General features: G+C 40.8%; 2 protein-coding genes across 3 annotated transcripts in view; one reads left to right on the forward strand and one right to left on the reverse strand.

Annotated features, from left to right (window-relative positions):
* Positions 1-366: 366 nt before the first annotated feature.
* Positions 367-12,572, forward strand: LOC102196295 (transmembrane protein 54-like). 2 transcript variants are annotated; one of them, XM_005745239.2, is made up of 6 exons: positions 367-550; positions 1,678-1,874; positions 4,904-4,963; positions 8,022-8,213; positions 11,206-11,346; positions 11,430-12,572. In XM_005745239.2, exons 1-6 carry the CDS (start codon positions 538-540, stop codon positions 11,802-11,804), a joined length of 978 nt encoding a protein of 325 aa, XP_005745296.1. In that variant the 5' UTR covers positions 367-537; the 3' UTR covers positions 11,805-12,572. The 2 variants fall into 2 exon arrangements, with proteins under 2 accessions (XP_005745296.1, XP_005745297.1); XM_005745240.2 differs by lacking the exon at positions 8,022-8,213.
* Positions 12,573-15,175: 2,603 nt separating this feature from the next.
* LOC102196757 (hippocalcin-like protein 1) overlaps positions 15,176-27,375 on the reverse strand; it is a 53,735-nt gene continuing 41,535 nt past the window's right edge. The window contains exons 3-5 of the mRNA XM_005745241.2: positions 26,001-26,282; positions 21,629-21,734; positions 15,176-15,877 (exon numbers count right to left, since the gene is read on the reverse strand). Of these exons, the coding sequence (XP_005745298.1) occupies positions 15,780-15,877; positions 21,629-21,734; positions 26,001-26,282 (486 nt within the window). The 3' untranslated portion in view covers positions 15,176-15,779. The remainder of the gene's footprint in view (positions 15,878-21,628; positions 21,735-26,000; positions 26,283-27,375) is intronic.

Raw genomic sequence — 27,375 nt, forward strand, 5'->3', positions numbered from 1 at the left:
ATATTGAAGTTTGGACTTTTTTTTTAATGGCAACTGTCAAACTGTCAAAAGTTACATCACAATCATTCAAATATTTTTACATTTAAAAAGAAATCTATAGGCAGTGCCCTGTCTGCATCAAGGTTAGAGAATGTTATATATATAATTATTGAATTTACTTTCGAAATAAAAGCATGTATTTAAAACAATTTATTCAGGGGAGAAAAATTTTAATCCCAATTTATTTTTCCACACAAGAAAGAATCAGTTTAAAGTACTAAATTCATCGTTTCTTTTCATAATAACAAAAAAGCTTATCGACAGTTTTGAAAACTCATCAAGTATGCTCCACTTTCAGGGATCATTGTTTTATTTTGAAAAGCGTCGTGCAGGAGTGTCAGAGACTGTGACTTTCTGTCCGACGGGATTGTGGAGATCACTTTGAAGAAGAAGCGAGAGCACGCTGACACCGTCCCACCCCAGGACAGCCGGTCTTTTGAATTAAAATAATTTAAAACAAACAAACAAAAAAACCTACCGAATGGTGACCTGACAGAGATGGGCGACACAGGTAACAAACAGGAGTGTTGGGGTTTGGGGATTTAATCGCCTGTAAAGTGCTGTCAGTGTTCCAGACTTCAGTGTTTGTTTGGGTGTGGTGGTGGTGGTGTGGAACTAGTTTATCAGGTCACTTTTAATACCGCAATAACAGAGTGACTGCTTACTTTGGGCATTTTCTCTAAACGTTATCACCCTTTACTGGCAGATTCAAACAAACCCAGCACCGTGTTACATTGTCACAACTGTCATGCCTGTGCGTGGATGTTTCACGTGGCAAGAGGCGAGTAAACATTGACCAGATATTTAGTTGTGAAACTGTTGTGGCTGGAATAAAGGAATAAATATGGATCTCACTTGGATGGATCGCCGTACGAAATGTATGCGAGGACCGGTGTCACGTGACTACACAAACCCCATCAATATTTATTATATAAATTGAGATGTGATCCAGATTTCATAAGAAAGGGAGCCCTGTTCATGCTAATTTTCTACTAAATAATTTTACTTTCTACTTGAGCAGCTTTGGCAGTTCGGAATAATCCTTCTTTCTATTAAACTGGGCCTTGGAGCATCCCTTGATTTTATCCAGCGTCTGTGTTAGCGCCTTTCCCCTTCCCTTAAAGCTTGCTTTCTTCTGATTGGCTGTTTCTAGTAAAAAGAAGGTTTCAACAACAGGCTTTTCACAAGATGAGATTAAAGTTGATGTGCAAGCCTAAAAGTGACACAAACAGGGCGTGTGTCTTAGATGATGACATTGATGACACCACACAGAGCCAAGAGTAGATAAGCTTGTCAGGAACTGTATCTGTAGTTTCCGCTTTTGGATAAGAGGGATTATTGTGCATTACATGAAGCTAATGTGGGTTTATTGTGAGCATTGACTGGTTGAAAAGATGGGGGGGGGGCATAACAGGCCAAGTGTAGATTTTTTTTGTCTTGGAAATCTTTGGTCACCTCTTACACACTTGTTTGGGACAGCCTGCGCTCAGCAGCTAATTATTAACACGGCTGACATCTCCGCCGTGGTTTTGACCTGGCCCCTGTGTTTCTGATCAATACGGCGTGGATGACGTAAAGTCACCTCTCTCTGCTCTGCTGCTGTGGATCGACCTGCTTCTTTTCTCCCTCTCCCATCAGGACTGTGCTGCGACAGCCTGCAGGATCCCAAGGCCCTGATGAAGATGGGTCTGAGTGTGATTCTAGTCGGTCACGTGAACTTTCTGTTGGGAGCTCTGGTGCATGGCGTGGTGCTCAGGTACATCAGCATCAAAAACCAGGACCGTACCATGCAGTACGCCATCGCCAACGTGGTGGCCATCACATCTGGCATGCTGGTGAGCATTTTGGCACTAACAAGGATAGAGCTAGAGGACATCTCTGTGGAGGGAATTTTAGGAAATCTAATCTTTATTAAAAACTGTATAAATCCCACTGTGGCTAATTTAGCTCGGAGAAGCTTGTTGTGCATAAAACACAGTAACATCCAAACAAACACGTGAGCTAAAGCATCAAAAACCTTTACTAGCAGGTAAGGTATAATGATGCCCTGAAGGTAACAAAGAGAACTGACCTGCAAGACCACATTCAAAAAGAGCCAAAACACCCACAATCCTCCTCTCTGGAGGACTGGTTAAAAAAATGTCATCTTTGCTTCACTCCTGTGATTTTAGAACAGGTTTTAACTATTTAAAGATAAATCTTTGGCATGAATACTACTTCTACTATTATCACTAACAATAACGACAACAATAATAATAATAATGATAAAATATTGCCTTTTCGTTATTATTTATAGTTAGGGTTTTCCAAAATACCATATGCTACAACATGCAATATACAAACATAAACATATTCTAGTTTTTCATGCTTTCTGTTAGCTTAGTGATGCTAAAGCTTGAAAATGTGCAACAGACTGGAAAGAAGTTTGCCCTCAGACTAAAAGTTCACTCTCAGTGCTGCAGCCAGTGTAAACTTTTCAGCTGCCACTCCCATTCAGTCGGGGAATAGTCATTTTTACCTGTGTGACTCAAGCTTTATTTGCTTGATCATACTCTGTCACCCTGAGTGTCACACATCCAAAACAGTGTGGACGAGTTAAGGTCACGTGGAGCAGTGTGCAGATAAGGATGGTGGTGAGACGCGACAGGCCGGTGCGCGGGTTTTGTAAAGCCGATGGTGATTTTGTGTGTGTGTGTGTGCGTGCTTGTTTGATTTCTTTGTGCAGGGTAAGAATTCTTTTACGTGCGTACGTTTTATTAAAGTATTACCACTGTTGCCTTCCCTCGTGGTGATGACAGCACAAAAAACAATAGAATTAACTGTTTTTCAGGATTCATAAGTTATAAATCTGTAGACAAATTCACAGCTGTGAAGTAAAAATATACTTTACTGTACTTAAGAAGATTTTTCAGATGTCTTTACTTTACCTTTTCAGCTTTTTACTTGTACTCCCTACATTTTAACCAAGATATCTGCACTTTCTACTCATTACATTTTCCAAACAAGTTCTTTACTCCAGGTTTAACGCTTTTGAGGGGGCTATTATTTCCTGACATTGCTAATGTTCAAACATTAAAGTGATTGGAGGCTAAATGGGGAGAACAAGAAAAAGGACAATCAGTCCTGTTGGTGTCTCCATCACTGGTGCTTATTACAAAGAAATCTAAGAGGCAAAAAAACCCAAATATATAATCTATACACATTATATATATCATTTGTTGTACTATACTCAGGGGTTAAGTGGGCCGGAACAATCTGGGATGGCTTTTTTGGTGCAGATCGTCCAAAAGTTGTGGTTGAAGTACTTAAACATCTAGCTAGCGCTACAGAAGAGGCGCTAGCGTAAATTAAGTAACTTTTTGTTTGTTCAGGGGTTTGTTTTGGTAGCAGGTAATTTCAAATAAGTTTCTAAAAGCTCAAGAGATATCAACAAATACACCATCTATTTGTATGCAGTTGGTCACGCGTTACGTCTGTTGGCTAAAGATCCAGCTGCTGTATTTCCCAGGGAAAAGAAGAGTGCTCGATAAGTTCACTCAGAGCTACCATCTGATAATCCCCTTGATCCTGCATCGTCATCGGTCCAGGATCAAGATTCCAGCTGACCAATGATGTTGTCTGAGGAGTCAGTTAGCATTAGCCAGGAAGTTAGCTAATGCTTTTAAAAACTATTGCTAGATAACCAGCATGAGTAGCGTAAATTTGGAGTAACAGCAAAGCTGATAATATTGATAATATACACATTATATAATATAACTTAATAAAGGAAACACTTGACATGCTTACATTTTTCCAGACGAGAGTTTCTTATAAACAAAGGCTTTTTTCTTTTTCTTTTTCTCCGAATTCCAAAGTTATGACACAACGTGATCAATCAATTGCAACGTCGATCCTGGAACAACATTATTATCATAATGCATGATTAACACCAACACAGGGATATGGCCAGATACGCTCAATCAGAGATGGAGAAAGATGTAAGACAGATAAGACGGGCTTTTACGCTGCCCTCACATGCTGAATGTCACTTTGCTTCCAAATAACAGATGGTTATCGGAATTCAAATTTTAAAATGATAAGGTTTGTATTCACGTTTGTGGGAGGTTCAAAAAGCTGGTAGAAATATCCAAAGAGTTACTTTTTACTTTCTGCCTTTTCTCTCTTACTTGAGTTAATAAATTGAATCAGTACATTAACATTTACCAAAGTACTTGTTATCACAAGCATCTGTATGTCTGCTTTAGTGATGAATGTGCTCACTTTTGCCATCTCTGGACAAATATCACAGGCTTAAGTTGACTTTTCGTTTCTAATCTGCAGCTCTGGCCTTTGGTTAATTGGACTACCCCAACTCTAGTTAAAAGTTGCTGATGTCATTCACGTGTAGGGGATTGATGTGATGTGCTCGTTACAGATAAGAATGAAACAAAGTCACAATGACTCTGCTGTAAGATGTGACCACATTTTAAGACAGGGTTCACTTCTGGCTGTTCTTTGGGTTTGTGCCATAAATGATTCTCCTTGCTGCTATGAGGAAGCAATTCTGAGAATGACATGCAGCACATTTGTTTGTATGTGAAAATAGATCAGTGTTAAAGTTCATTAAAACCATTTTTAATGTATAAAGAACTCTAGAATAATGTTTAATCTCTCTCTGAAAAATGTGGCTTGTGTAGGAATCTGAGTGGTTTTCACTTAGTTTGAGCCACTCTGTGAAAATGCTGCTCCTCAGGTCTCCTAAAAATATCTTTCAAAAATACAGAGGCACTTAAAGATGTGTTTGAATTGCTTGCAGTGCGTTTCCTGTTTTGTTTTTGGTTTTCTTTTTTGTTTTTTTAAAATGTCATCTGTGTTCTTTCCGCAGGGAGTTGTTGCTGGTATTCTGGCTATCGTCCTCTCTAAAAACAAGAAGAGTAAATCCCTGGTTAGTATCTCTGCAGTATGCTTTTTAATCTCAATATCTGGAGAGTAGGTTCCTTTCTCCTTGTGTTATCCACCTTTTCTCCTTTGCTTTTCTTATTGATCTAACATTACTGTGCCAGAGCGGTACCTTCACAGCGCTCCAGCACTCTGCTCGCCTGCTTCTGCTTTGATATTTTACAGCTTCCTCACCTTTTTCTCTCTGTCGTGACTTAAAAAAAAGCCTGCACATTGCCTCAGGTGTCTGAATTCAGCCCTGCAGAGCTGGATTTGTGTGTGTGTGTTTCTGTTTTTTCCCCCCCCCTCACTCCCTGCATCTCCTCTCTGTTTATTCAGTTAGCTGTCGGGCTGCTCAGACGGGACTGACGAGGCAGCTTGCTCATGAGTGAGCTGTAGCTTGATAAACCACTCCAGTTTCCTTTGTTAGCGAGTGCCTCTGTGAAGCAGGCTGTGAGGCGGCAGTTTGAGTCCATTACATCTTGTTATGTAACTCAGTCATCCACTTCAAGTGATGAGTGAACACGGGCCTTTCTTACATGTGCTGGCTGCTGTAGGTGTTTTTTTTTATTTTTTTTATTTCTTTTTACTAGCCTTATCGGGTTTTGATTTAACAGCTCAGTCATCTTCGCAAATTGACTTTAAATATCTGGGCACGCTGATTAGCTGCATCTCACCTTCTGTAAATTCGGGATAGGTTTCTCCACCCAGCGTATCATTCATTATCGTGCATCATTCATTTGTAATACAAGTATAGCTAAGGCTTGCATAATCAGTCTATTTTCTTATCTTCTTATCATGCATGGAGGCTGGAGCTTATTCCTGTTGCATTGTCCAAGAGGCGTGCTACATCCTGAATGGATTACTATTATTTTTTCTTTTTTAAAACAAATCATAAGTAGTTCCTTAGAACAGGCGATGACTGTACTTAGGAAACACCATTTGTAAAACATCAGGAAATAAACTGCAATGTTTGTGTTCATGGTTAAATTGGACTTTAGTTCCCATTTAAAATTGTTTTTAACCCAAGCTTTTTATTGTGATCAAATCAGAATTTTCATTTCAAATCTATAACCCACAGTCTACTTGTGTTTTGTGGACTTGGAGAAGGCATTCAGCCGCATCCCTCCGAGTGTCCTGTTGGGGGTGCTACAGGCTATGGGGTGTTTGCTGTAGATCTACAGCAGGAGTTTGATCGAAACTACTGACAATAACCCAGACTCGTTCCCAGTGGGTGTCGGACTTTGCTACGCCTGCCCTTTGTCACAGATTCTTTTCATTCTTTTCAGATATTATGGACATAGGTTTTAGGTGTAGCCAGGTGGCAGTAGGCTTTCACTTTAATGGCCTCAGAATCTCATCTCTGCTTTTTGTAGATGATGTGATTCTGTTGGCATCCAGCTGTCCTCGCCAAACGGCCCTGAACAATTGGTAGAAAATGGATGGATTGCTAAGCCCCTAATCACACAGGCCTAGAGCAAAAAAATCTTAATTGCCGACTGGTTGGTGAGTGGTTGCTGGAGGTTGTTTGTTGTGATGGGTCACAGAAGGAGTGCTGCAGCAACCTCCAACCTCTGAAACCAACACTTGGCAAAAGGAGCAACATACAAACAACAGGCAACCACAGCAATGTTTTTAGCAACAAAAGCAATTGCAAGGAGGTTGTCAGCACAGCTGTATAAGTTCTTACAACTAGTTTCACCTAGCAGCAGCTAACAACCTCCAGCAACCACTTGCAAACAATTTAGGGAATATACCGTAAATTTTTCCCTAGCAACTAGGGGCTAGCAGAAGGCATTGCAGGTTTTTAAGCCTGTATGATTGGGGCTTTAGCAGTCGATTTCACAGCAACTGCCAGCAGCCTCTAGCAAGTACTTGCAACAGATTGGGTAACATTTTTTTTTTAATAACAACCAATGGTTGCCAGGCAGTCTTTTAACACTCTCTAATCCTGTGTGAGCCTAAGGCTGCTATCTGTAGCTTTTACTGTGCAGCCATCAACATTCAAATCATAATGTGTTTTGAGAGCCTATTATGTTATGCTACGCTACGCTATGCGACGCTATGCTAGGTTATGGCAGTGCAGTCAGGACAAGCAAGGCGAGAGAACATGTCCAAGCAGAGAAAAACCGATTTCTTTTGGGGTTTTTGTTTAGTTTTTTTTTTGTAATTTAGGGTTGTTGTTTTTTTGTGTGTTGAGGGAGCTCAACTCTTTGAAGACAGAAACACAATATTCAGACACAGGAGTTCTTTTGACAAGAACACTTATCTTGGTATATGAAATCTGATAGGCTGCATAATGACAAATTGCGATAAATGGAGGGACACAACAATTTAAAGTCTACTTAATCAAAAGCATGGTTAAAGTCCAGCCATCCATCCATTTTCCTCTGCTTATCCAATTAAGGGTCACGGAGGCAGCTGGATCATATCATAGAGGCAGAGGACGCCAGTCCACCACAGAGCTAACAAAGAGAGACAGACAACCATTCATACTCACATTCATACCTATGGTCAATTTACCTAACCCCATTTGTGTGTTTGGACTGTGGGAGGAAGCCAGTATAACTGGAGAGCCCACAGACACAGGGAGAACATGCAAACTCCACACTGCACCCCCTTGTTGAAGTGAGGTTGTTAAATATCAAACTGTTTTGTTTGTTTTTGTCGAGTTAGTCTTGCTGTTCTTTGCATATTTCCTTATGAGCATCAGTCAAAATCCTGCTCCTGCTTTTGCTTGCTTTACTATCCTAACTAACCCTGTTTGTATTGCAAACTTCTTGTTGTGGGTGGGGAGGATGAGGAGTCTATGGCAGTGAATCAGCACGCACAGTAGCAGGAGTGGAACCAGAATCATTAATACACCTGTGCTTTTGTTGCTCTGACATGTCAGAGCGGCTGCTGTGAATAATCTCAGCTCTACTAATGTTTGTTTCTCTTTTGCTGTCTTTTTCTTTTCTTTTTTTTAAAAGTCTATTTCCAGCCGGAGATGCCCCAGTTTCCCAGCTGGGAGAATTTTTCTTTCCTGATCATCTAAGTTGTGCTTCTCTCTTCCTTTCCCCTAGACGTGGTCTCTCTTCACAGTGAGTCTGGTTGCGTCTTTCACGGCAGCGGCTTCAGCCATTGGCCTTTTTGTATCCGTGGTGAGGGCCATTGTTCACGGTGGGCGGAGCTTCATGACTTTCTGCCGCTTCCCTGACGCCACCGGCTACTCCAGCGTCACCAACGAGTGTCCCTTTGACCCCACACGCATCTACGTGAGTGCATTAGTGTGCGCGCCACAGATGCTGAGATCAAGGCGTGACCTGTGACCTTTTCTGCAGCAGATGGCTCTTTGAACAGCTGACTGTTGTGACATAATCACAACAGAGGCTGTGCATCATGGTGGCAGCATTCCCTTTTGTACTGTGTGTGTGTGTGTGTGTGTGTGTGTGTGTGTGTGTGTGTGTGTGTGTGTGTGTGTGTGTGTGTGTGTGTGCGTGCATGCATAAGGGTGTGGGAGAAGGAGTGGGAGGCTGGGTGTCTGTCTTCTCTGTCACTCAGGCTGTCGCGCTTGTGCGGCTGACGGACTGGTGGCACAAACGCTGACCTGACCCCGTCAGCTAGCTCCGGGCTGCGTCCAGACACCGTTACGCTGTCAGACGCACTAAGCCTCACGGAAACATCCACACATCAGCAACACTTTGGCGTTTTAACACCCAATGTAGTTGACAATTTGTTGCATCAGTCACCTTCATCTTAGAGTGGATTTATTCTTGGCACGGGGGGTTAATGGCACAGCTGCTGCACGCGGTGTAGGTTATCATTTGTAAGTAGCACAGACACGGCCCTGGGCAGACAGTCCCCACCGCCACCGTGTTTGTATTCTTTCAGTCAATTGTGTGGCTCAGTGAGTGGGAGGGCTTCACTTGTCTAAATATTGAAAAGGAGACTGCCATCGTGCAGTCGTGTCTGCAGTGCAGATCGTCACTCATCATGATAGAGAGCGGTAATCACAGGGTAGCATGTTATGCCTCGTTTCTACATTGTTTCTCTGGGTGAACAGATATGTTTCCGTTTGAATCAATACATCTGTGTAAGTCATTTAACCATGATTGTAAACGCCTGTGGATCGTGCTTTTATTTACTTTATTTAGTGCCCTACACCGGATGATTGGGATGAGAACAGGGCAAATCATCCTGAAGATCACAAAAGACAGTTAAAGCAACGACTAACTCAGACGTACTACCTTAAAACCCTGACATTCAAGCTGCTTTAAATAACACAGGTGTTTTCACATTATAGTATAGCTGAAGAAGCCAAAAATGCACTAGTGCTGCTTGTTATTCCATTACAGTGGTCCCTCGCTATAACGGTTCACTTTTCATTCAGCTTGTCAACTTTACATAAATCTTCCATCGCTAGCAGCGTGAGTCTGAAGTGCTGTACAGTATGTAAGTTTTCTCCCCGACAAACACAACAATGTCGATGAAATGTTTTGCACCGTCAAAGGAAACCATGGGTGCCTTTGGTTTCATTCTATAATACTGAACTTATTTTTCTACGAAGGTTTGAACTTTGAGAGAAAAGTGTGAAAATGTTCATGCCTGTCTGAGAAAAGTGTATAAAGTGTGCAGTGAGGGATTTTACAGCCTTAAAACATCTATAATAAATGTAAAAAATAATATAAGGTTGGCTACTTTGCCGATTTCACCTATCACCGGTTATTTTTAGAAAGTAACTCCTGCGATAAACGAGGGACCACTGTATATACAGAATTATTTTGTTCAATATTGAGATTACAATTGCTCATAGACCTAAAAATAATTAATAACAAGTACATTTATTAGAATTTAAGCAAAGAGAAGAAACTTGTCTTGTTAATTATGTGGATTTCTTCGTGTTTTATTTAGAATTCCTCTGAATAAATAAATCAGTGTGAACCTGCCACAGTCTGACAGGACGTGAACGGGAGTGGTAGAAGGAAATGAAGCTAAAAGGAAAAGTGGGGGAATTATTGCAAACCTGAGTACATAATGTAAAGCGTAATAATAGGATTCCTATTGAAGCTCCTGGCACACAGTTTTTGTGCTGATGTTAATGCCAGAGGAAGATTGTGGTTTCTGAGTCTGTATTTAGTATTTAGCGACCCTCGCTCTCCATCTTTGTCTGCTGACACTTTGCGGCTGCGTTGCTGTGCAATCATACCACTTACAGGTGATCCTGAAATATCTAGGAGGGAAGACAAACTCTCCAGCTGCAGCAGTGCCATCCTATTACAGTACCATTCTCTGACCTCTTTAGAACGACCCTCAAAGACTTGGAAAGACAGACTGCATGACTGGGTGCTTGGTTTTATTCCCCGGTGGCAATGCGACTAAAAACACCTGAATTCAAATCTTAAGAGGTGTGGCTCAATACTTTTGTTAATATAGTAAGTAGCTACCATCAAAGCTTATTAAAAAGAGAGAAAATGGGTTCAATAAGTCAACAGAGAGCTGTGAAACAAAACTTGAGCAATACTTATCTGAAATTTAGACAAGTTGTAAGATTTAAACCCAAGTTCTTCTGCTTTCTTTCTGGAATGAGGGTTGGATTATCATCTTTGGTGTGTTTCTTCCTCATTTTACAGCCACATAAAGTTTGCGATGGACCAAATTTAAGCTGGACCCCAGAGCATCAAGTTTTGTCTTAGTCTATTGAGACTGCAGACCATGCTGTTCACTCAGTGCTGTGTATTAGCTAGCGGCCTCCAATATGGCTGCCGGAGGGTACATTACATCACCTGAGTGTGTGTTTTGGACTTTTCTGGCACACATGCATGCTTAGAAGCAGTAATGATGGTTATGCAAGCCTTATGTTCTGTGCTTCCTGCATATTTCATCATGATTTACAAAGAGAGCTCCAAATTTCGAGCGGTGCACTTTTTTATTCTCTTTGTAGTCTGCGAGTCAGTGTGCCCAACAACAAAAGGCATCTCTATTTCTTTGAATTCCCTCTGTAGCATTTCATGCTGATACTCTGCTCTGCATATTTTATCCAGCCTCTCCTGTGCAAACTGAAATTCCCACAGCAGGGCTGCAAACCAGAAGTTTTTTGGTTTGCAGCCCTGCTGTGCAATCTGAGAACACGTTCACTTCTGTATCACATTATTATCTATACAGTTTCCCCATTTTATGTGAGACTGCAGAGCACCTTTACAGATATTGTTCTCTGAATGGTCCAGCTGGTGTTTCCCCCCAGCTCATCTTCACCTTCTCCCTCCCCAGAGTACGACTCTGATCCTTTGGGTGCCTTTAATCGTGACTTGTCTCATCCAGCTGGTGTTTTGTGCCCGCTGCCTTGCTGTCTGCATTTCCTTTCTGGGTCTGCCTTGCTGTCCTACCAGGAAGAGACCCAGAGGCAGATCGGTGAGATTTTGACCCGGGCATCTATTGAACTCTACTGGCAGTCTGTGCACTATAACTAAAGCCATTTTTTGGTGTCTCTGTAGATTAACGCTGTGGTGCCAATCGAGAAAGGTGCTTCTCCTCACTATTCTAGACCTCCAAGTAGCTACAATGAACCTGCCCCTGGGCATACAGAGCCTCCAAGAACCTACAGCCAACCACCAAGAACCTACAGCCAACCATCAAGAAGGAGCACAGCAACTCCACAACGCCAGCACCGAACTCCCACCCCTCCACAGTATCTTCCTCGTCAGGACCACTGTCTTCCTCCCTCGGAGAGGCAACCTCTTCGCCAGCCACACAGAGTGAGATCAGACAGAGAAAGGCAAGTAACAAGAGCTGGAAGCCAGCAAATGGCGACGGAGCAACACCGGCTCTTGCAAAGGGGTGCGCTGGAAAGGTCCAGCTTCTGGATATAGCGTTATTTAACGCAGCAGATCTACTCGAAGAGCCAGAAAAAGTCTTATGAGGTTCCAGCTACAGTACTTGGAGTCAAACTTCATGCTCATAACCTGTCAGTACTTTAAAGCTCTGGCCTCAGATGAAGATGTTTCTTTAAGAGGAAGTGATCTATGAATATTCTGAGGCCCAGATTATTTCCCAGTTATGGGAATTTGTCAGTTCTCATTCTTGTCATCGTGTTGAAGAAAGAGATGCTGCAAAGAGAGGACACAGTGCCGGGTCTGAATGGGATTATGAGAAATAGCTGGTCAGTTTGTTGTCAAGGGTTGGATGAATGATCCGATGTCGCTGTGATGTCAACTGTTCGGACCTGTTTAAAACTCGATTCACACTTTCCCATTATAAAGCCATGAGGCAGGGCTAATCTGGAAGTTAGCGCTCTCCAGCACTGAAATCTCTACCACAATTCAAAGCTCAGTATTTCACACACGCCAAAATGTGACCACAAAATGTTTTCATTTTGGGGTTTTTTGGTGGGTTCTTTTGCACAATGCCAACAGAATTGGAAGAACAAGATGAAAACATTCTTTATTCTGACTTTGTTGGGATGTAAATGAGCTGCTCTCCTGGTGTTACAATGCTTTTCCTCTTTTTGTTGAGGATAGAGTCTCAGGTTTGCCTAACAGGGTATGAGATGCATTTTGTTTTCTTCTTTTAGCTCAAGTCAAATTAGCACTGCACATGTTGTTTTTTTATTTCTTAAGTAAATAAAGTTTTTATTCAAGAAACCACACCATTGTTATGTGTTTTGTTTCTGAACTTTGGCACCAAAACATTTTTAGCACATGGTAACCCCAGCAGCTCGTGAGTGACCTGACAGGTAGGACTGGTTATGCATGACTTTTAGCCAGGTTGGTACAAACCATCTGCAGGTGCACATCAAGAAGTGCCTGGAATATATGGAATATATATGTCATGTTTTGTTTTATATTACAGTTCAGCTGTCAGATCAGACACGATCTGCTCAAACATAAGGCTTGGGGACCAGAATTGGGCCACCACAGACTCCCAATTCGGTCGACTGGGCTGCTTAGAAAAAAAGGAGAGAAAGGAATAAATGTTGGATTTTCTTTTTTTTGTACAATGGGTCTGCAAAAAAAGGCTATTTTATGTGAATTAACAAAAATCTTTCTGCTCCATAATTAGAGGACCGTCTGGGCAATGACCTACTTTTTTCTGCTGATTTTTTTTCCCCTTGTAATTTAAGCCCAAAGATTAATGCTAGCAGATGTTTTTCTTTAAAACTGCATTCTACATTTCTATATCATGTAGACAAAATGAGACATAATGTTAAAATTGAGCGTCTTATTCCTATATTAAGATAATTAAATGTTTTAATATGATAACGATGTCAGTGGTTTACAACTCTAAGCAGTTTCACAGAGTTTCATTGGTTTGATCCAGTTAAGACAAAAGCAGACTGTATGTCGACCCCTGTTTTAACGTTTTCCACACGTATCCAAAATGACCACAAATGAGGACGCAGTGCACACGTGCAGCTTAGAAACACATATATTTCGATTTCAGGTTCAACAGAATAAACATGACATCCTCAGATGAGGTTTTCATGCAACAGAAAAGTAGGAAGGAAGAAAGGAGGTTCGTATTTATCCAACACAAAGTACCAGTTTATCAGAGGCAGTGAGAATAGAAAAGGATTACACTGTAATAGATCAGAGAGTAGCAACTGTTGTTCTTTATCCTACCAGCAGAAGGCAGTGATACTAAAGGATCCCCAAAGCAAAGGTGCGGCTGGTTAGGAAGCTCCTGTGCGAGTGTTTGGTACTAGTTAAATGTCACATAGATGCAGCAGCACCAGGACGACTCTCAGCCCCCACTGCTACAGTAGTATTCAGTAAGTTAGCTAAATTCTGGCTAATGATGTCAAGATAAAATTGAAAGGAGACAACGTGTTGGCGTTCTGTCTGCAGAACACACCATTGAAACTAATATTACAGGCCAGAGGTGCCATGCTAACTTTGAATTAACAATAATCCTGATATTTAAAAATAAAATATCAATGTTGTTTGAGTATTTATGAATTCATGACTACATTCCTACCTCCTCCCTGCTGTGTTCATTAAAGAAGACAAAAAATTTGACCGAGAGCATTATTTTCTATAACTATTGAAATACCGTTAACGTGATTTTGTGTTTTGCTCATCACGACACCCATGATGACAAAATCCATCATGACAAACTGATATCCTTGAGTCCAACTTCCTTATGCGCCATATCCACACATTTTCTGTTAGCTTTGTCCCATTGCTTCAATTTGAGTGTGTGTGTTTTACCTTGAAAACACAAGAGGGCAATAGTGATCTGACTATCGGGGCATTTAAGGCGTGATAAAGGAGAATGGTGCTGGCCGTGCTGCAACCAGTGACTATGTTTATTTCAGGTTCAGGTCTTCTTCACAACTGCATCTGGTCTTTTTAAAACCTCAACAACGCACAATACTTATTTGTCACTGATACAGGAGACAAGTTTATAATTTTTAATTTTTTAAAATATATTCGACATTCTTTCTGCTCTATAAATAAGATCAAACAGATCCAAATTAGAACACATTTCCGGACTCGCTGCAATCTTGTGAAACACGTCCCTTCATCTAACTGCTCTGCAAGCAGACTAATCCAGGAGGTTAAAAAATAATAATAATAAAAAAATCATTAAGCTAGAGAGTGATGAACAAGCCCTTAGTGAGTTCTCGGTCTGTCAGAGGAAAAGAGAGCGCGGGGGTAGGAGGCCCGTGCTGTCCCAGAGCAAGACAAATATCGAATCATTTCTGCCTGGGGTCCATGCTGAGGAGGCTGAAGAGCTACAAAAAGTTACCACTGTGCGTAAACTGTGTCTGTGGATTCTGTCGTCGCCGGGTTCGAAGGATCATGCAGTAGTATAGCGAACGGTTACAGCTATCTTAAGTTTACTGCTCATCGTTAAAGAACTTTAAAATACTTACAAATTAAGAAACAACACAACAAGATAATACTGTAAAAGTTAGCCTCAAGCATACAGTGTGTGTGTCCACATGCACGCACACGCATTCAGACCCAAATGCACAGCCATACTTTATATAAACAAATGGCGGCTCGACTGATATGTGCTACTGCTGTCATTGATCAAATGCAACAAATGGGATCCCGTTATTTTACAGGAATTCCTCCGCTCGAGTCCACAAAGAGGTCAATCTTGACTAGTTTTGTCTCTCTCTCTCTCTCCGTCACTGTAAACTGGAATTTGATCATCTCGATATTATCAAAGTAAAAGCGCAATAATGAGAATAAAAACTGAATAAATAAACCATGAAGGAGGAAAACAGTATGTACAAAAGGAAAATAAAAAGCATTTTAAATAAAAAAAAAAAAAAATCAAAGAAATCTGATGTACAAGCCCCGCCCCCATCCCACCCCCTTAAACTGCCCATTCAGATGGACCACCAGGAAGCTACGCTACATAATACTGCCTTTCAATGGCAAAGAGTGTGCGCCCCTATATGAAGACAGATGCACTTTATCTTATGATATACAGGCGTACAGTATATACATGATGTACATCTACATGTGCATATGTGTAGGAGTAGGAACTGATTCCTCTCCCTGCGGAAAAAAGAAAAAAACAAACAAACATCCACACGCCGTCACAAGCTCCTTGGAAATCCAACGCTCCAGAGAGAGAGAGACAGATATTATGGAACATTAGCAGGCGTCTCTGTCAGTCATACCTAGTCCCTTCATTCTCCCAAACATAAACGTAAAATGACAGTGACGACTTTCCTTATCCTCCTCTATCATCCTTGCACACAGTAACAACAACAACAGAAAGATATCAGAGACGAGAACCATCATGCATTGATTTGATTGACTGTTTCAATAGAGCAACAGAGCAAAGTTGTGGATAAAAAAAAAAAGAAGGTTGCAGTAGGGGCAGTTTTAGAACTGGGAGGCCGAGCTGGGGTCACACTGGAGTAGCCTAACGATGGAGGGGTCACTTTTGGCACCTTTGATAAACTCCTCCAGGGATAGCTTGCCTGCAGGAGAGACAGGGAGAGAAGAAGAACAAAAACAAAAGAAATGCTGTTATTAATTTGTGGAGATATTTTGAAGATCAATGTGTGTAATATGCAGAGATGGGCAGTAATGCGTTACTTGTAACGCGTTACTGTAATCCAATTACTTTTTTCAAGTAACGAGTAAAGTAAGGGATTACTATTGCAAAAACGGTAATTAGATTACCTTTACTTTCCCGTAGGAACGCTGCGTTACTAAAACCGTGGTTTTTTTGCGAGAATGTCTCATGACAGTGACGTAAGCAAGTGCGACGTTCGTGACAACAGCTGTGTGCAGATCAACAATGGATCATATATCGAGTGCGGGAGAGAGTATGAGCGTGCAGCTTTTTAAGCGTGGAAGTACTGACCTTACTTTAAGTTTGATTCCATAAAAAGTGACAAAAACATTAGAATCCGTTGTGCGTGGGAAGAAAACTTCTTTTTACAGCGAAAAAAACCCCTAAACCTCCAAGCAAGCACCGAGTGCGCTACGACGTAATGGGAAATTCGCAGAGAAACTCGTGGATTCTTCCACTGACCGCTGCGGCACACCTGAACCAGGGTAAACCTCCGCCTACCCTACTCCTGCTTTCCAGGTGAAAATAGAGCAACAGGACTGCTGAGTCTTTGACTTTATTTATTTCCTGCTGTGTTTTACTTGCATCTATTTGAAAGACTGAGTGTAGACACAAAAAAATATTTTATTTTATGTGCTGGAATGTGCAGAAAATAGGTTTAAATGTTAAACAAATTTCTTCCAGTCAGAGAATGTTGCATATAATTTAATATTTGCTTGATGCATAAAGTTAAAAGATTAAAACTGATAAAACAAGTTTTAAAAAGAGACTTTTCCATTTGATTACATTTTGTATGATGGATTATGCAGAAAAAGTAGAATTGGGCTGAAAGATCTATCGCTTTATCACCTATTCAGGTTGTAAATCGTGTTTTTAAAAAGTAACTAAGTAATTAATTACTTTTGAAAATAAGTAATCAGTAAAGTAACGGGATTACTTTTTTGGGGAAGTAATCAGTAATTAGTAACTGATTACTTTTTTCAAGTAACTTGACCAACACTGGTAATATGCTGAAAAAGAGTGAGCAAGGGAAGTATGATTAAGAAGTATCAGCTTCTGTACCTACACTGTTACTATAACTAATGTTTTGATAAAGAGGTGTGTCAGCCTCAACAAAGTCATGTCCACAAATATTTGCTTGTTCTACACAATACTACAGCTGGTGACTAGTTGATAGTGCACATTCCAAACTAACCTACTAATGTATTCAACGCCCTCCTCAAATATACAAGTGGGAAAAATGGTATTTCCGTGTGAAATGGCCAACTTTACAGAATTAAAATGTATGTTTACAGAATATACAGTGTGTGTGTTTGGGCTGTTTAAAATGCACCTTTTGAAGCATTTTATTGGATTATCAGACTACAATTAGCCAATGTGTCTGCACATTGTATCCTTACAGTTTATCAGTGCTACTTGTTAGTGTCACTACCCGATCCGTACCTGAAACCTGATCGGTACCACGCATGCGTAAATCTTACGTCACTTCCTCTCTTTGCCAAGATTGCGACAGTTAATGTATTTGAGTGACACGGTTAGCGCCCAGTTAGCTCATAGCATTTCTCAACAGCTCTGCCTCCTTTTCGACTGCCCGGGACATTTAAACAATGGATAATTCGTATACAAACAAATTAATGCTTTTCTCCTCAACAGAGATCGTCCCACAATTGAACAACAGCGCCGTAAAGTATGAAGAATGGCGCCTAATTACAGACTTAATAATACTGACTTAGTAATATGTCACGTGAAGATTCATCAGTCAGATTAAGTGTTTAATGACAATTGACAGTGATAGCTGACATCATCATTACTATTCCAACAATCCTCTCTACACAGACAAGCATAAACACACGACTATCACTAAATCAAATTGAACACGCGTTTGTAATGATGCTAGTTCATTTTACAATAGGGCTCATTCGCTCGGTCAGCAGGTGGCAGTATCCTCATACACTGGGGAGTAAACTGCCATTAAACAAAACAGAAGAAGAAGAAAACATTGCACATGGGCCGTATGGATCGGGTAGACCAATTTGTACAGTCCAACTTTGCACATGCTCAGTAAGGATCGGGGAGTCCTGATCCGTAACTGTCGTTTTATTTTTAGTTTTTGTCTACATTATATTGAAATATTTCATTATTGCAAACATTTTAAGCTATACTTATTATTCTTAACATCTTAACAGATACTCTGACCCGTAACTATTGTAAAAAGCTTCGGCCAGAAGTAGACACCTTTTGCACATGCGTGGTACCGATCTTGTTTCTGGTACGGATCGGGTAGTGACAGTTAGCCAAGCTTGCTAGCATTAGCTGATAAATTAGCGCTCTTTGCTTCTGGCAGGAAACAAAACCACAACAACAAAAAAAAACATGGTGGCACCAAAACACTAGTGTAGCTTCAAATATGTAGCTAGCTCTCCATTAGTGGCATTAGCTATGATCATGTAATTGTTTTATGCTAGCTTGAACACTACATACATGCTGTGGTGTTTCTGTTCAGGAACTTTGACAATTCCATTTCTGTAGCAGCTTATGTTAACATAAAATTTCAACCAGAAAACAGTTTGTCTGAACATTTACTAATGCCATAATGTATAATACAATATATATGTATAATGATACATGTGTGTTTGGTGTGTATCTTTACACCAGCAGAAACCACCTGATAAACACTTGCTCCTTCTTGGGCCTTCTTTTGCTCTTATGCGAGGCTAAGCTAATTGCCCCCAAGCATGTGAGAGTAGTCTGTCTTGTATTTGTATATGTATTTCATCAATTATGTAGTTAGCTTTTAATGGAGGTAGGTAAGGCATAAGTACAGATCCTTATATCCCATTCATCTTCCTTTTCTTTGTATTTTATTTCTTGCCTTCATTTTTCTTCTGTTTTTAGATAAATAGAACCAACACTAGAACCAACTGGAAGATTTTTATTCAGAATCATGTAACGATCTTTCGTGTTTTATGTCAGAATTATGGTTAAATCATATTTGAATCAATCCAGTGTTTATTTCGACAGTTACTGCAACATTTTTCTAATTTTTATTACTGCTGGCCTCTTCCTGTGCAGCTACATCATTACAGCCTTTAAACCCTTACTTCTCTGCGTCATGGAGTTTGAAGCCCAATCCCAATGTCCACACTCTCAGACTTACAGAGTTTGAGTTGCGTTCCTGCTAAATCAGTCTGGGCTTATGTCTGTTCCAACCCCAAGTTTTTACGTACACGTGGGCTCTTTGGCAAACACTTTTGGTATGTCTGAATTTGTTGTTGACTTCGCAGATTTACCCACAGTTAATTGTGCTTACGTTATACATAGAGTTGCAGTTAATGCCTTAGAAATGCTTTTTGGGTAGGACAAACCTACCCAAAAGTTTAGCTTTTAGTAAAATATCTCAACAAAGATCTGTCAACCAATGATAACCAATATATTTGTCAATCAGCCAACAGTAAAGCCACATCCCCATGCCAATGAAACCATTTTCACATAACTTTTGCTTTGGGATTTGGTGCATGCTGGAAGAAGCCAAGGCCATAAAGGATGCACAACAATAGGCAGTGATAGTCTGTGAAGTTATTTCTTTTTGCACACAATATCAGACAAAATTACAGTTACCATGGTTATCTTCCAATTTACACAAAGTATAAAAACTTCAGCGTGGAAAGATTTCAGACTCTGGAAAGAAAACTTGTGAGAGATGTTTCTGAAGAGCCCAGAACATCTGCCAAGACACGATGACTCTCATAACCACTTTGGGAATTGTAGTCTCAAAGAAGACAACCACTAGAACCCTGCAGAGGTTACAGACCAAGAAAAACTGCTCTTCTGCAGAAGACACACCTTCAAACCACATTAAAGTATGCTAAGGATATAGATAGAAATATGTCTGCTTTCAAGTCCCAGTGTAAAACTGGAACATCTGGGCTTCCACTGTATACCTGATGTTTCTTTTTCTAACAAAAACAAACTAGAAAACAATTACAATTACAGATACTATACAGCAGCCTATAAAGGTTAATATGTGGTTTAAATAATCTGGTGTTACATGCTGGACGTTCTTCCTCTGGGAAAAGTCAGCCAGTGCTCAGCTGCAGATATGGAACACCACGATTGTACATCATTGTGGATCATCCTCTGGACTGAGTGTATGCTAACTAATCTCTGTATAGTTTGAATCTATATTTAAGGCAAATAATGTGGAATAACACTTTAATGTTAATGTCACCATTCACTAATAAAGGCAGGCTAACATTAATGTTAGTGTAATGAATAATCATGGTGGTAATGGTAGCAAAACAAAAAGAAAACAAACCCTCAACTATACAGTGGAAGGCAAGATGTCCCAGTTTTACACTGGGACTTGAAAGCAGCATACATTTGTGGATTTGTGCGTTAAATCAGTCTCATGTGGCGTGATCTGTGCGCATCTGGTAATTCGCCACACGTTTTGTGAGTGAGCGAGAGATGGTACGTGTAGTTTTACACATTTTTGTGCACAGAAAGGTTTTTGAAAGAGAAAATTATTGGATTTGTGAGCTGAGCAAAAGATAAATCATTGGACACATTCGTGAATCTTAGTTTATGCTTTATATCATATCGTCCATATTTGCAACTCTTTTGAGACATATTTCTTTCCATATGAGGACAACCTGGAGAAAGACTATGTGTACTGGAAGCACATCCTTTGGTCAGATTAGATGAAACTAGAGCTTTTTGGCCACAGAGGTGTTTCTTATGTTTGGAGAAAGAAGGGAGGGATGCACAGCCCAAAGAAAACCCTCAGCATAGTGAAACACGGTGGTGGGGGTCTTACGCTGTGAGGATGCTTCAGCACATCTTGAACTGAAATGCATGAAGGTAGAAGGAATCATGAAGAAAGGAGGACGTAAAGATTTTGAAAGAAAGCCTCAAGCAGTCAGCAGTAAAACCAGGTCTGGATCAGCACTTTGTCCTTCATCATGACAAGTACCCAAAATATATGTCTCTCCTGGTGAAGCACTACCTCCTAAAGTCACAAAGCCCCAAGCTGCATCAACCTGCACTGCATTGAAAATATGTGGAGTGTGGAGAGCTCAGAAGTGTTTTTGACACTACAGCAAATGACTGCAGACTGTTATCCAGCAAAAAAAAGATACCAACAAGTATCTATTACCATCAGGGGGCTGATAATTAACGGCAGGGGGGAGGGGTGGGGGGTAAATAATTTTGCTTTTGTGTAAAAAAATAAAAATAATGTAAGAATCCAAAATCAAACCTTCAAAGAGCTGTGTTTAAAAACCCTTGCTCTGTTTGACAGCACTTGGGAAATACTTTAGTCAAATACAATTTCAGACGATGGCTAATAGTTCTGGCCTCATCTGCACTGTTTATTGCTATTCTAACAAGAAGATGACACATAAAGACTAATTGCTTTCATTAAACACATGCGCGCACACACAAAATGGTTTGTTTTTCACGTGTGAATGAAAGCCACATTTTTTTTTTGTAAATGTTGGACACATATATGCTGTTTGAATTCTGTACAAAGTCTTTTGTCCCCAACAAAATTAGCACATTTCAAAGATGATCTTGTCACATTCACCCAGCGCTACCCTCATTTCTTTTTCTGTCTCTCCCCAGCACCCTCCTTTTTGCCATTTCCTCCTCTCACCATCATTATTGAGGTCCATTTGTCTGAAGATCTTATCCGTCCTCTTCTCCGGCGTGGATTCATCCTCTGGCATCTTCATCACAGATGACACCATCTTGTAGATGGCCTGAGAGATGAGAGAGAAAAAGAAGGAGAGAGAGATTGGTTGGGTGGGCGGTGACAGGAGAACAAGAAAGATAAGTGAATTCAAGCCAGCAGGGACCCATTAAGGAGACTCAGCAGGAAAGAAGTAAAACATAACTGAACTAAAAAAAATAAAGTCACTGCAGCTTTCAAGATGCTGATAAACAGCCTTTCTGAAAGTCCACATGATTCACTGACATTTGTTGCTCCTGATGCTAAGAGCTGCTCCCTGGGCAGCTTTTCCAGAAATACCCACGCAGTGTTTGTGTGCCTATAGAATCGCTCCATCGCGCCACGGTGACATGGGTCACATGTGGCAGCGGGGTAAAGGGACGGAGGGCTTACAAGCAGGGCTTACACTATTGATTTCATACATCTTTATCTGTTGACCGATATGAGCACGCCGCGTCCCCTGATAGCATTAAATTAACCTCTGCAAGAGAAGCTCCGAGTATCAGCTGGCCTCAGGCGCAGATCTAAAATCAGCTTACGTGCCTATTAAATCTCCTCCGCTGGGAGTATAGGGTGTAAAAGCAACTGTAGATCGGTGTCGCAGGAGCATCGTCACAGAGGCAGGGAGCTCGCAGGAAATGAGCCCTCTGTGCTTTTTAGAAAGATACACTGGCTCTAAAATGTTATCTCCTCTGACTGTAAAGTCTCATGCCCACACCGTCCTTCAAAAAACTGTGGGAAAAAAACTCCAAGGAGAAAAATAGTGACAAAGGCGTCAGGCACACAGAAATAATCAGGTATTTTAACTGCCCTAAGTCTGAGCACAGATGATTCAGCTATGCCATCATTAGTGTGCAACAACCCTTCAGTTTCATGGTTGGCTCCTTTTATCTTTTCACCAACAATGAATGTCAAGCTAATGCCAACAGGTGTGCCAGGTGGCTCCCTGTAATGAGAGGTATCCTCAGATGTGCTTCCCAGGAAGGCTCACTAATGACTCGGGACCACAACAGAATCTGAAGACACAACAGCGATGACGTTATGTCCAAGATGTCTGTGGATTTTGCTGCAGAGATATCAGCTCAAGTTGAAATGGAGCCCAGCTGTACTCTTACTTTATACCATTTTAAGGGCATATTGTAGCATCCATCCATCATTAAGACAGACAAACAGCATTCAAACCAGCGTTAGCTCAATATTTGATTAATATTGTCCTAAGCTGACTTACTAAGGTAGCTAGAAAGTTAAAAAAATAAATAAAATGAACATAAGAAAATTAGTGAGAAAACAGGGTTTTGTGATACACAAGTTCACGGTTTGGGATGTGGACGTTATCCCTGCATTTGTTAAGGAAAACAAAAAACTTTAAACACAAGGGGACAGCATTTTACAACTGACTGTGTTGAGATGAATGACTGTAGATGGTTGAGATGTTTTGATATTCCTCTTACTTCCTCAGTTTTTAATCGATTTGGCTGGTTACATTAAATATTATAGTGAGTCTTTGCACCATCTTGTGGTACAAAATGGTATTACAACTTTGGATTATATATCTTTAGCACATTTCATGGATGTGAATATTAAGGTTTACACAAAAAAATAGAATTGATAAAAATCACATTTGGATTGAACTGCAGGTGTTTACTCAAATTCAGGTTATGAGTAAAGACGTGGACTCTAAAATATGAATTTCACAGAAAAGATATGTTGGAAGAGCAGTTATGATACTTGTTAATAAGTCAACCAATTTTAATTGTGCCAGAGTAGAAAAAGCGACTCCACCATAGCAAGGCCATAGTCTGTAAAGGATTCACTGAAGGGCACAGCTTGTTGCTTTTAAGATTCCCCACAGCAGATCATCTGAATATCTCAGCCTATCACTAACATCTTCCTCTGTCACACCAACCCTCTGGAGAGGAAGAGGCTCATTCCTGATGTAATCCCACCTCCATGTTGGTTAGTGTTAGGGTTAACTCCCTGCCACTCCTACCGCACACCTCACCAATGTCTTTGCTGTTCTCATACATGCACTGCACCACCCTCACATACATCTCTCCCTCCTGACACTCCTTAGCACCCTATAATCTGCTTTCTCTAGATGCACAAAGACACAGTGGAGATCCTTCTCTACACTTCTCCATCAACACTCTCAAAGCAAACATCAGATCTGTAGAGCTCTTTGTCAGTATGAAGCCACACTGCTGCTCACCGATCGTCACCTCTCTTCTCAACCTAGCATCAGCAGCTCTTTCCCATATTTTCTTGGGCTGGCTCATCACTACTACAGCTCTGCACATGACACCTCTTAAAATCCGTAGCAGCAGGCTTCTCCATTCCTCAGTTATCCTCTCACTCTTGTGGATTGTGTTGAACAATTTGGTTAATAAGTCCACCGCCCTCTGTCCCTCATTTCCTCCTTACTAATCCTCTGCACTTCTCAGTTCACCATCTTTCCCCATTCTCTCATTCATCAGCTCCTCAAACTGCTCCTTCCATTTTCTCAGCAAACTTTTGCTTGTTAGCAAATATCTATCTTTAATCACCCTGACCTGCTGCACGTCGTTTCCACCTCGATCTCTCCGTCTAACCAATCTGCACGAGTCCTTTTCTCCTTCCTGTGTGTCCACACCCACATACAACTCACAATATGCAAGAAATTGAAATTGTGGTTATAATGATGGACACGTCCATTGATCAGCAAAAGTGTAGAGCTTTTATTAATCTGATAATGTGGTGTAAAACAAATCTGACCTCAGTCATGACCCTTCCACTCTCCTGCTCACTCTCAGCACATAATGGTCCCCTCCTTTCCCTAACAGTGTGTAACCTCAGTGAGCCTGTAGATAATCCTAGCATTCTGCACACTCAGGGATAAACTCAAGTTAAATTTAACTTGCTAATCCATGAGAATCCAGAAGTGCATACACACACACAGAATACACAGCGAGATCCTCAGTCCAATATCTTGACATATGAGTCCTTCTGCTTGTTCTCTTCAACAGTGAAAGGATTAGATGCAGCACTACTTAACAGCCTTCCTGCAAACTGTTGCCTGTGCCAATGCTGCACTCAGGGTGCCTATTAGAGTAAGTTAATGCATTCATCCACATACTTAAATGAATGCATTAACTTACTTAACATAACTAATGGGAGTATTTATTAAAGGTGCTCTGTCTTTTCTTAGTATTGTATAAATCTCTGTGATTGGCTGATCAATACAAACTGTAATGTAGTTTGCACCATGTGCTAGATGAAAATTTGAAGGACCAATGGAAAGAACAAGCAGGAAAAAGCAAGAAAACATACTGAGACTCCTGGTGAGATCAAATTAGTTATTCAAGAACATTCCTGTTTCAGTCGCATGATGTGTGTTTATGAAAATGAAATCAGGTTTGGGGATTTAGAATTTGAAATGGACCATAAATCAAAGTGCTTTACTACTCTTACTGAGTGCTTTTTACTACAAGCTACATTCGCATAGCATGCCCACAGGTCCATCACAGGCAATTTGGGGGTTGAGTATCACCTAACTGGTGGACGACCCGCTCTATATCCTGAGCTACAACTGCTACAGATAAGAAGGGATGTTCTACACATATGGCAAGCATACTGTAGAGTCTACATTAGTGATTTCATTCATGATTTAATGTACTCGGTTAGCTCGTTAACACGTTGACACCTTGCAGCCCCACGCACGGGGTGATCCGCGGTAACTTGCTAACGGAGATTTGCCGCGGTTATGGCGTTAACGTCATTTTAACGAGATTAATGCTGACAGCACTAATATAAAGGCCCGCTAGGGAGATGACAAAGTATTTTTGCACAAGTATTTATATTATTTAGTGATGATACTAAGTGTCTGTGAGCTGCTAAGGCACTCTAATTCATGTTCGCAAACTAGGATACTACTAATGATTCCAGCGTTACAACTTCAAAACTGCCATGGCTAACTTTTTATCTAGCCTGAGTTTCCATTTAAAGGGAGCTAATTAGCTTGTTGTTGGTTATGTGGTGGGGGAGATGCCACCAACATCAACTCACTATGCAATTAGGTAAGCGTATACAGTCAAGAGGTAAATGTGATGTGTGACCTAGCTAAATGCAGTAGATAGCACTGCAACAACAGTTTGCTTTTAAATGGCAGTAACCTTGTGGCCCTAATAAAAGTGTCATAATGAGCTATAACGGAAGGTTTTGAGAGAAATCGCATGGTCTACATGTGACAACCCCTCCACCAGCACCTGAGGCCAGAAGAAGTGTTTACTTCCACCAAAACTAACCAGCTTCCCTTGCTTACCTCTACAATCTCCAGCATTTCCTCGCGGCTGATATACCCATTTCCATCCAGGTCGTACATACTGAAGGCCCATTTAAGCTTCTGCTCCAGCTTTCCTCGTGACGTCACACTCAAGGCAATGATGAACTCCCGGAAGTCTATTGTCCCGTCGGCGTTGGTGTCAAAAGTTCGGAAGACATGCTCGGCAAACTTGGAGGCATCGCCGTACGGGAAGAAATTGGCGTAGATCTTCTTGAATTCCTCCACATTCAAGGTTCCACTGGGGCAGTCCTTCAAGAAACCCTGAGGTTAAAAAAAGCAGATATTAGGTGAGACAGGGTTCAAAATAAGACCTTTAACTTTTTCTTTATGTCTATAGAATAATATAAAACAACTCCAATTCCAATAAAGTTGGGATGCTGCATAAAATGCATTGAATTCTAGGTGATCAGTGTCTATTTTGGACTGCAGATAGGCCAGTCTAGTACCTGGACTCTTCTATTATAAAGCCTTGCTGTTGTAATAAATACAGTATGCAGTTCAGCATTGTGTTGCTCATACAGTTGTGGTCAAAAGTTTACATACACTTGTAAAGAATATAATATAATGGCTCTACCGAGTGTCCCGTTATTTCTAAAACTCTGATTTTTCTCTGATAGAGTGATTGGAACAGATACTTCTTTGTCACAAAAAACATTCATGAAGTTTGGTTCTTTAATGACTTTATTATGGGTTAACAGAAAAAAGTGATCACATTTACTGGGTCAAAAATATACATACAGCAACATGAATTAGCAATTTTGGTGACTTACAAAGTTGTCAGTGAACTGAGCTTCATAGCATGGCCTCTTAACTTGTGAGTGATTATGAGTGACTACAGCTGCTGACTTCTCTTAGGCCAGTTAAATAGGGCTCATTGGATACAAACGCCCACAAACGCTACAATGGGAAAGTCAAAGGAGCTTAGCATGGATCTGAAAAAGCGAATTATTAACATGAACAAGTCAGGAAAGTCACTTGGGGCCATTTCAAAGCAGCTGCATGTCCCAAGAGCAACAGTGCAAACAACTGTTTGTAAGTATAAAGTGCATGGCACTGTTTCGTCACTGCCAAGATCAGGAAGAAAACGCAAGCTATCACCTGCTGCTGAGAGAAAATTGGTCAGGAGGATGAAGAGTCAACCAAGAATCACCAAAAAGCAGATCTGCCAAGAATTAGAAGCTGCTGGAACACAGGTGTTATTGTCCACAGTCATACGTGTTTTGCATCTCCATGGACTGAGAGGCTGCCGTGCAAGAAGGAAGCCCTAGCTCCAAAAGCAGCACCTTAAGGTTCAACTGAAGTTTGCTGCTGATCACATGGACAAAGATAAGACCTTCTGGTGGAAAGTTCTGTG

Source organism: Pundamilia nyererei, unplaced genomic scaffold (genome assembly GCF_000239375.1).
Source record: "Pundamilia nyererei isolate P.nyererei 1_Seehausen unplaced genomic scaffold, PunNye1.0 scaffold00156, whole genome shotgun sequence".
In the NCBI taxonomy this organism is placed as follows: Eukaryota; Metazoa; Chordata; class Actinopteri; order Cichliformes; family Cichlidae; genus Pundamilia; species Pundamilia nyererei.